Source organism: Helianthus annuus, chromosome 16 (assembly GCF_002127325.2).
Source record: "Helianthus annuus cultivar XRQ/B chromosome 16, HanXRQr2.0-SUNRISE, whole genome shotgun sequence".
Lineage (NCBI taxonomy): Eukaryota > Viridiplantae > Streptophyta > Magnoliopsida > Asterales > Asteraceae > Helianthus > Helianthus annuus.
The window spans coordinates 87,754,654-87,765,943 of record NC_035448.2 but is presented as its reverse complement, the minus strand read 5'-3'; the positions used below and the strand labels follow the sequence as shown (position 1 = coordinate 87,765,943).

At 38.7% G+C, this 11,290-nt stretch overlaps 1 protein-coding gene across 1 annotated transcript; it reads right to left on the bottom strand.

Annotated features, from left to right (window-relative positions):
* Positions 1-3,314: 3,314 nt before the first annotated feature.
* On the bottom strand, positions 3,315-4,667 carry LOC118488401 (protein LURP-one-related 5-like). Its single transcript, XM_035985937.1, has 2 exons — positions 4,431-4,667; positions 3,315-3,787 (listed from the first exon to the last, which is right to left on the bottom strand). The coding sequence occupies exons 1-2, from the start codon at positions 4,602-4,604 to the stop codon at positions 3,353-3,355; spliced, it is 609 nt and encodes a 202-aa protein (XP_035841830.1). The 5' UTR covers positions 4,605-4,667; the 3' UTR covers positions 3,315-3,352.
* Between the last annotated feature and the right edge of the window lie 6,623 nt (positions 4,668-11,290).

The following is an 11,290-nucleotide window of genomic DNA, read 5'->3' as shown; positions in this document are numbered from 1 at the left end:
AATAAAACATTCATAGAACATAATCCAAGTTAATTAGTGACAACAGAAGCAAATAATAATTCATTGTTTAAATGTTTCAAAACCTAATGTATAAGAATTCCATAAACAAGACACGCGTATCCAAGCACTGCGACCCATGACCACTCCAGCCATCCAGACAGCAAGTTCCTTTCCCATAGTACCTAACGACCTGCGAGCATGCGACATGTGTATCAGACAAAGCTGGTGAGTTCATAGTTTTACGAAAACGTTGATTACCAAGTGTTTAGTTTAGTTCATTGATTTAATGTTGATAATACCCCGAATACCCGAATACAAGACGGCTCCTGATTGATTTTTGCCCGTTCCCCAATGCTCCTATCAAAGCATTGGGCATGACTGAGTCATTAGTTCACACCTGTCCTCTCAAGTACGAGGTGAGGGTGCCAAACCTAGATAGCGCTACCAACTAATACTCCGTTACCTCTCAGGTAACAAACCTGTCCTCTCAAGTACGAGGTGAGGGTGCCAAACCTAGATAGCGCTACCAACTAATACTCCGTTACCTCTCAGGTAACAAACAAGATGGGACTTAAGGGTGATAGGATGAGTGTATTATCCAACATTCCCGATTTTTCCCACAAGACGTATTCCTCTCAGGAATACCCAATTGATTTACCCAAAAACCAATCCCTCTCAGGGATACCCAGTGACTGTCCCAACCACCGGGACGCATGCTCAAGAGGAATGAACTCACCTTTGATTTGCTCAGTATGTTAAATTACCCGTCCAAGTTGGTCAACCCGAACCCTACCGTGGTTACCAATCATCATTAGTTACACAATCAAATGAGTCACGTATTTGTACACAATAAGTCACGTATTCATATACAGTAAATCACGTATTCACATACAGTTTGCATCTACCGAATATCATATAACAAATACCCTGCTCTATACATGTTCACATCCCATGTATAACATGCAATAGCACACAACAGTTAACTAGGCTATCTATAAAAGCCCAACCCCAATCTGTTTCCTTCGGCGAATAACCCCTCCGACAAAAGTCCCCACCGACGAAAGTCCCCTCTCTTTCGTCATAAACAATTCCGACGAAATACCCATCTTTCGTCAACATCCCAGATGACGAAATACCTAACTTTCGTCAACATCCCAGGTGACGAAATACCGATCTTTCGTCGGGGTCAACTATGACAAAACATCAACAATGTTTCGTCGAGATCAGTTAACAGCCCCTTGGCCACAGAATCATCAGTTACACACATATACAGCATAATCAAAGGATCAAACGACAGTTACATTATTATGTTCATAGTAATCTTAATCATTGTTCATCATCACAATCAACCATAGTTTCATATCATGATTAAACACATATTCTAGTCCTATGATCCTTTACACGAAACCCTTGTTTTTGCGTTACATTCAAAACCACAACAATCCGTGTACACTCTCTAATCATCAAGACTTGATGTGCAACAGTTCTGGATAATCAATAATCATTAAGCATACATCTATGTTAACATAATCATTAACAGACCCTAATCGCATAAAATCATAGCAAAGCATCCTCAGAATCATAACACACCATTAACAAGAAGACACTAACCGTGATACGAAGAGGATTAATCCGATCGAGATACAAGTTTCGAAACTCACAAATGTCGTCGAACAGTAAGGGGAGGAAGAAAGAGTTTTTAGCGTTTCACGTTTACGTCTTACGGTTATAAGGGTTTTATAATCATCAACTATTCGGCCACGAAATACATTGAGCCGAGACCCGCTATAGCGAAAAACGATCCTCGACGAAAGATCCATCTTTCGTCGAAGTTACATGTGGCGAAAGTCCTATTTTTCGTCGGGATGGACTTGTGACGAAGAATCTTGTTTAACACAACACTTTAACAACCAAACTTACTCATACATAATAAGCAACCAAACATTACACATAAACATTGATCATTCGGATGATTGTACATAATAAGAACAGGATTGCAAAACAAATAATACGCATAGGAAGGATCTTGGGATCTCGGGTTGTCACATGTAAGCTACTCAATATTAGCTCGCTAGAATTTAACTTCATAAGTAAATGAGTGGAAATTTAACTAGTGGTATATTGCTACTTGGTGGTAGTGCGTTTGCTAGGTCTGTAACAGTTCTTGATGTTGTCATACATGTAAAACTCAAATGGTTTTTAATTATCTTTACTGGAATATTGTGTTATGAGAGGATATATAATACCACTTCTAGGATATAATGAATAGAACAAATAGAAATACCTGATAATAATATATTAATTATTATAATCATATATTTTTTAGATTTTAATAATTAATATATGATTATAATAATTAATATATTATTATCAGTTATCTTTTATCTTTATTATTAAATCTCTTCTACAAATTTTAAATTTAATATTATCAATAATTGACTTTCCATAATAAATATTTAGAAAAATAATTAAAGAGCTTCATAGAGCTCCCTAACATGGTTTTTTTATTATATAGTATAGATAGATTTAATTTGGACCTAAATTTCCCCTTTGTATGTTGGAATGGTTCAACACAATTACCTGCACAAAGTTGTAAGTTATAACCAGTTTGGACCCAAAAAACGCAACAAGCTCCTACCCGAGTCGCAAACAGGTTTGAAATATACATATAACAAGAGCCCATCGCAACGCAGAAAACTTATGTATCTATGTTTGTGTAGAACCGTGTTCCTCGAAGCGCGGGGTTGTATTATTAGTTATCTTCATTTACTACATAGTCTTAGCTTTCATTGATTATCTATGTCTACTTTTCTATTATCAATTTTTCTGGGTCTCGTCTTGGCTTTCATTGGACTTTTTCATAAAATGATGGTTTGCTTCCAAACAGGTCTTTACCGGTGTATGGACTTGTTTCAGTGGGCTCGGTTCAGTGAAGGGAATCCATAACCTGGTCTCAAACATAGCGGTTGCAAACTAGTTCCACTCAATCCGCTTTGATTTTCGATTTCTGTTGGGGCTGGTTTTTTCCCATCTCTGGCAGAACTAACTCATCAGCAATTTCTTTTTATCCCCTAACCAAAGCCATCCGTTGGAAATTTTGGATTAGCCAGCCTCACACTAGTGGCGGATCCAAGAACTTCTTTCATTGGGTTCGTTTGGTAGATTTTCACTATTTTTTCCAAATCATACAAAGTTCTCACTAGCTTTTCAAACCGAGTGGGTTCATGTGAACCTACAAAACTGGACTGCCTCACACACACAAAAAAAGAAACGAAAGAAAAACAGTCTTGAACTGATTTGAGAAGTGCCTTTTTAGTAACATGACAACCAACAAAGGTCTGTAACAATTTATTTAAGAACACATGAGAGGGGTGAATAACGACGGCTTATAACAAATGCGATCCAGAATGACAACAAAAGCCATAATGAGTTGAGGGTCAAAACCAGGGCTCACCACCAGGCTGAACACTTCTTCGCTCAAAACCATAGTTCTACTAGAACTACCACCACTCGCCCGCTTCCTGATAATTTTGGCCACCACTTCTCCTCTAGCGATGCTCCTGATCCTGCTATTACGATTCCAAAATGAACCCTCTATTCGGTACTCTGGTTCTGTATGATGACTGAAGAAGACTTCTGCCTCGCATTGTGATTCTTGGTTTCGGGTTCGGCCGAAGAAAGTTGATGATGGTCTCCGCATAAGAAATATTGTCCTGTCCTTGTTTGATGATCCCTTGTGGTCTTCTCTATATGCACAACCATTCCACTGACTTTGAAAACTGAAAATCTGAATATATAGACGTACTTTCATCATGCATAGGAAGGAAATACCTACCACTACCACTCTATTGTAAGTTCCTAAATGAAAAATAAAATAAAATTAAAACAGTCAACCGAATCCAGGATTTTTCAACTTACTTAGAAATATCAACCTATACATGTTGCATTTGAAACACAAAGTACGTGAAAAAGCAAAATAGTAAGTATCAAAGTTGATTAATCAATGGCCTTTTCAGGTTGTATCTTAGATTATCAGGCCACACGGGGCGGTAGTATTATAACGAGTGATGGCAAAAGTATAACGCGTGGTATTTTATTTCTCCCACCCCGCCTCATTTAGATAACGCGTTATATATTAACGAAAATCCATTTTCTTTATTTTTTCAACACGTGATGGTTTTGTTTTGTGAGTGGAATTGTTGGTTGGGGGGAAATTGTTGGGTATGGTGGTGAGTGATGACCACCCCCACTAAAAAAGGTTGTGAGTGATGGAAAAATGGTTGATGACATGGCGAAACTTGATTGGTGCTTGTGAGTGATAGAAACTATCACTAGTGAACCACCCCTCCTCCCCTTAGTTATCAATTAGGATTACAGTTTTATTATGAAGATTTTCATGACTATATATTATAGTCGATCAAGGGACGGACCTGGGGTTTGAGCGTTAACAAAGGTCTGCCGGATCCATCCATGAGGACCAGGGCGGTGGCAGCCTCGTTAGTGGCACAGGACCAGCCGTTGTTCCTGGAGTAGTTGTCAACGCGAAAAGCGAGCCGTCCATGGCCATCATACACTGTGAACCCATCGGTGCCTTGGAAGCTCATGCTTGATCTTTTCCATACTGTAAGTGTCGTGAGTTTTGGACTTGAAGAAACTTTAACTGGATCATTGCTAATTTTGTTCTCAGAAGATGATGATGGATGAATCCTAGACATCCTTATTTCTCTGCTTTTGTTCTCAGGTACCAATTATTGTAAGTTAACTATTTCTGGGAGCTGAATTCGATGCAGTCCAGTCTAGTTGGATCCTATTTCTCTTATACATCGACAATGTTAACTTTTAGTAACAAATACATATAATAGATGTGCGTTACATACAAATCTTTTTTATATGTAATAACACAATAAATAAACGTTGAAATATACATCCAATACATAATGTGTTCACTAGTGAATACACTAAATTAAAAGACCAAATTAAGTGCATTTGTAACTTAATAATACACAAAGGTTTAATGAATCTAATAGTGGAATCGATGAATACATCAATACATGGGAACTGAATTTCACAATATAAAATAAGAATCCTATAATAAGTGTGTTCACGACTTCTATGTTTAAGCAGCAATTGCTAGTCAGTAGCAACTAGGTCCCAATAGTATAAAAACTTCGTATTTGTGACAAAGACTTTGATGTTCTTTTAACAAAACACTGTTTCAAAGTTTTGTCAATTGACAACGTCTTTCTCACAACTGAGAAAAGGAAAATTTTATGTTGTAGATGTGAAGAATGTTAAGCCCTTAGGAATGTGACACACCTTCCCTCTAAGCCAACCCGGCATTGCCCTTTGGGGGCTTGGAGATTCTCATGGGGGGTCGGGCATTTTGGGTTATATGAGAACGAGAACAAGAATGTCTCATGATAAGATTACTATGGCTATAGTACTTGGTTAGCAATGAGTTACTTGAACATAAGGAGCTAGTTGATGAATATGATACGTCATTCCTTGCTAGGGGCAGTGAGATGCAACTAGGCGTCCACCATTGTCAATGCTAAGTCAGTTAATTGATGAATCATCTAAGTGGGAGATTGTTGGATATGAGATTTCCGATAAGTTGATTAATTAACATTGCTAAAAAGGTATGATCCAAAATGTTACACTTTGGATGACAAACAAGTAAATAATATTTAATTGTTATATATTATGTTGGCAATTTGCGGTTTAGCCAAATACGATATTGAATATTTGGTGAAATAGTTAATGAAAATAATGATTTATGAAGTGACTAGGTTATTACCCGGGATTGCTTCCCGGGCTCGGGAAATTTAGTAATATTAATTATTATTTGTTATTAATACGATCCCATTACATCAAGCATCTCATTGGATTCAACAATAATGTCTTCACATCACCGGATTAGATCATGAACCCATATTATAGGTCAAACAAAAGCACAACAGGACCACATGAATAACATTATTTGCACTTTTACTTCAATGCACTTACGTGATCGGGTGATTTGGGATTTTGTAAAAATGTTTGTTCTTGTACTTCTTAACAAAATTACATAGAATTCAAGAAAACAAAACAATGACTTAAAGAACTATAATTTAACACCCAATCTGATCGGGCAAACAGATGTTGACACTAATGGGGTGGTGGTCCATTGGCAAAGATAAAGCCTTTAAACATTTTGGGAGAAGGAGGTCTTGTGTGACAACCCTCATTAAACCAGGTATCCGTACGACTTAATTAATTATTGATTGTTGCCGAATTACTGTGCTTAACTGAGATTTCTGATAGACTGCTACTTGATTGTTGATATTTGTACATATCTGCATCATACTTTGATTTTTCCGTCACTACATTATTTATTTACTGAACTCTAGTGACAAACATGATGCACAAAAGCACAGTAGCATTTGAACGGATAACCTATTGAACATGCTGATATAGCCAGCATCAGGCAAACACTGCCTCTAAAGGCCTGTATGAGCCAGAATTATTTTACTACACCCATAGTGTGTGTAGGGATACAAGGGTTGTATATTTGCGTCTCTAGGAATAAGATATAGAGATTGGATGTGCCTAAAACGTACTTTAAGCACGAAACACAGCACTTTTATCAACATACTAGCTTCTAGCTAATTAATAAAGTGCCAAAATATGAGGAAATATTCCTGACACTTTGCAGAATAAATTGTGCCGCTAAAATATTATTTACAACGCTTAAAGGATTACTTAAGCGCTTTAACGGATTACTATCCAACCGAACAACCGGACTATACCCGGAACATAAAAATATTGCCAAAAATATTATTGGTATTTTTCTGAGCCAGTTAGGGTCCCTGATTACCCTAACACCCGCCTTATAACGCGTTAAACAACTAACGGAGTTAACACTTAAAGTTAACCCACTTAACTAAACTGAACTCTAACTGAACAATCGAGATCGAACCGGATGGCATTTCTCTCTAATGGAATCGGTCACTATGATGTGACATAAAGAGTACAACTTTTTATTATTTAATTAGATTACGTGGATATCTAGACGACCTAGCGACCGATGGACGATAATCTTGATTTTTCCTATAAATACTACACACACTCACACACACAAGAACACACACATTTCACCATCTCTCTCTCTCTCCCTCTTGCTTCCTCTCGGCCGAGAATCCCCACCCACACACACCCATTGTCGGCTTTCGATCTCTCCATTCCAAGCATATACTAGTGTCGGGGATCACGTACGAGGAAGCTTGAAGCAAACGGAAGTTGAAGGACCTCGCTCATTTGCTTTTATCCACGCCATTTTCGCCAAAGATCTTCCCTAGCCCCGAGCTAGAGGTATAATGTTTAAAACTTGTTCTTGAACGTATCTAAAGTGGTTAAAAGGATTTTTAACGGTTAAAAGTCGGTAACCCATCTTTTGAATCTAAAAAGTCTACAAAAACTCGAATATTGTTGGTTAAAAGCATATAACGCGTGTAAAAGTCGTAGTATTCAAGTATGTTGGTTATTGAGGCCCGATCTACGATGTGGTGGCTCTCATCATCGTTTAACCCGACTTTGTTAAGATCATGTATCTTAACATAAGCTTCTTTCTAACGGTACAAGGGTTAAAAGGTGAAACTCCACCACACGGGAAACATGAACTTGTGTAAAAGTATTTTGACATGTAAAATAGTGTTTAAAACGAGCCGATCTACGTATGAACAAGTGGTATATTCGTAGAACCAAGTGTCAAGAAAATCATGTTTTATAGAAGCTGGATAATATACTAATAAATATGATTTTTACAAACTACAAGTGTATAATTACTTGTGAAACGAAAGATCCGACAAAATAACAATTTTTATAAAAATTGTCGGGAAGTTGTAAAGAGTGATTTGTTCCAAAAACGGGGTTTTTGCAAGACTAAACTATTTTACACATAGATCCACTAAAAATAACGAGATCTACACAATAGTTTTAGAAAAATTACAAGTTCATGTAATAATGCGATTTTACATACTAGTCTACAAGTTTGTAGTGTTGAAACTTGTTTATGGGTTGAAAATTGATTGGTTAATTTAAAAGAAATTGTTGAAGTGTTTTTGTAAAAGAAAATGATACGCTTGAAAGCGTGGCCACCTCCAGTTACACTTAGAATGATACGCTTGAAACTCTGGCGAAATTTTTCTAGGATCTAACACTTAGAATTTTTACAAGTGTTAGAGTTATTTTTGAAATGTTTACAAAATATATCTCGCCATGACTTATTTACAAATATTCGGAGGTAGGGTTTTCACAAAACTAAACGTGATAAATATATGTTCGGTAAATATATTTCGTCAACACACTGTTTATGATTATTTTGTGAAAATGTATAAATATTATTTTAGAGTAAAAATAATATTTACTAACTTTGTCGAACTCAAAATAATACCAACGCTTATACGACAAACATATAAGTTACAACGGTAAGTACTATTACCACTTAAACGCCAAAACGTAACTTACGCACTATGCGAGAATATTCATAAACGCATATGTTGTCAACGTATTATTTTGGAAAGTATTATGTAAAGAGAAAATATATTATTTTTGAGAAAAATAATTATATTTTGGAATGAGAAATAAAATATATTAAGTGAGACTTAATGTTATAAGCGCACATGTATTAATTCCCCCATCCTTGGGAAGGAAAGTAAATTACCAAGTATATACACGGAACGGTTGTCTAACTGTTTCCCGAAAATATAAACTATAAAGCTAAGGCACGGCCATCCGTCTAATAGAATTAGCACATGTAGGTCGTTGCACAGCTTTCGGACGTTTGGATTACTTGGTATTGAGACGCACTCACTGTGAGTTCATGTCCCCCTTTTCTCTAACTGTTTTCAGTTTACTTAACTGCGGGGGTGAAATACATGTTACTATGATTTACGAGTACTTTACAACGGTATGTTTAACGTAAGGAGGTGTTATACGATCATGTGAGTGGATAGGAACAACATGGGGCCATTAGTCCTCATGGAGGGACCGAGGGACAGGAGCGGTAGATCTATCTGGGTGTAGCGAGCCCAGCCCCCGGCCAAACTAGAAACGGACCGTGGGGTGACTTTGTCCACATACTTTGCCGTGGCGAAATCTGCTAGGTTTGAGTCTCCCTATTTGCACTACACATATGTCAGTGGCCTTGCAAACCATTGATGATCACAAGTCCTCTTACACTGCTACATACCACAACTATTTTTATACTCACAAATGTTTTACATACTCACCTACACGTGAACTCGCTCAACATTATTGTTGATTTTTCAACTCACATGTATTTCAGGAAATTAAACGGATCTGGCACGGTATGGAACGTTTTCCGCTGCACTGGTCATGAAGTCATCAGGGTTTAGGGTTGTGTCTCTTACCTGGACAAGACACAATCCCTAAATCACGTTTATGTTTTGTTATAAGTTGTAATGTTACTGAACAAGGTTATGGTTGCATGTTAAAAACAATGGTATTGTATGATGTTTTCAAAAACTTAATGGATGACTTGCATGGTTTTTAAATTCATATAGCTTTGTTATGATTAAGCTATGGTATTAAGAAGTCACACAAATTAACCACGCTTCCGCAAAGCCAGGGTGTGACAGCTTGGTATCAGAGCTCTGATCATAGCGAACTAGGATTCCTTCTCGAGTCTAGACTATGATCACTAGGGCTCTCACGAAAACATTTTTACTGCATACCACTTAAGTCCAGATCCAAAACCTTTTTATAAACAAATGTTGAGCACATTTCATTTATTCATTATTAGGCTCAGTCCTGAAGACTGAGGCTCGGTCTTGGAGGCCGAGGCTCGATCTTAGAGATCGAGGTAGATGTTATTTATGTTAGGCTCAGTCTTGGAGGCTGAGGCTCGGTCTTGGAGGCCGAGGCTCGATCTTAGAGATCGAGGTAGATGTTTGTTGTTTTAGGCTCAGTCTTGGAGGCTGAGGCTCGGTCTTGGAGGCCGAGGCTCGATCTAAGAGGTCGAGGTAGATGATAGAGCAGTCTTAGAGACTGGGAGGAATTTGGCTAGTGGGACTAGGAATGTCAGTCTAGGAGACTGGGAGGCTAGTGGGACTAGGAGAATTATTTGATTGTTTATTGTTGACTTACATGTTTACATGAATATATGATTGATTTTTATACGTATATGTGTTTGTGTTACAAACGTCATGATTTCACCATGTACTAGAAGGATGGACACTACGAATCCCATGGCCATAGTATCGGACGACATAGTTGCAGCGGAGCACGAGGTGTACATTTCCGATACTACCGGCATAGACGATGACGACTTTCAGCCCCTTTCGCGCTGCCTGATGTCGTAGCAGAGTCTACTGATGGCCATCTTGTTGGGAATTTGCCACTCGTGGTGATCCCTGTTCCTGTGCCCCTTGCCGCTTATCCTGTTGTTGATATGCCCCCCCCCCCCGACGTGGCCTCTGACGACGATAACGATCTAACTAGAGGAGGACCCATTCGAGGGCGAGGCCCTATTGCTGCTGGTAATAGCCTACTGCTTGCGGACGCTCCTGCAGGGGAAACTCCTGCCCATTCCCTGTCCCAGACTCATTTGAGTTTCTGACATCCGCATTTTCGCATATACAGGGAGTGCAGCACCATTCACACGACGCCGACCCTGATACGGTGTCATCAGCTGCACCGGTTCCCGCACACAGCTTTGAGTTTGATCACAATATTGAGGATGATCATGTTTTTCCACCTGGTTTTGGTCCAGACCATGACCTTGAGTTCATACACTTAGACCAGCCCTTGGAGGATCCTGTAACCCCTGTGATGGTTGATCCAGCTGATTTTGAGATGGAGTTTGTTGATCCGGAGCCAGCCGTGGCCCCTGAGCCAGGCGTTGCTCTTGACCCCGTATTGGAGCATGACCCTGTTCATGCCGATGCACCTGCTGTTGCTCCTTGATTGATCATCTGCTTGGACGAGGGAAAATTTGGGGTAACTGTGCAAGACAATTTATTATTACGGGGGCCCACGTAATAACGACTTGTAGTGCACAGAAATCCTGGTGGACTCTGCGGGCCAAGCTAATGAAAACCAATGTAGCAGGAAATAACTCGAACACGAATGACCAAGGCGATGAAGCCTCAACTTCATTCTATTTCAAGCAACAAGCCAAATTGGCAAGCCTATGTGAGGGCTCAGAAAATTTATTTTCCCCACCCATACATTGAGTATATTTATGTGTAAAATTGGGTGAGTACATGATGGCTGACGGTGCTATGTATCT

Bases quoted from the DNA above. Each gene is read 5' to 3' on its own strand.
- LOC118488401 (XM_035985937.1), bottom strand. From the start codon at position 4,604: ATGAGCTTCCAAGGCACCGATGGGTTCACAGTGTATGATGGCCATGGA. The intron at 3,788-4,430 runs GTCCGTCCCTTG...CTATATATTCAG, and splicing joins TGTTAACGCTCAAACCCCAG to ATTTTCAGTTTTCAAAGTCA.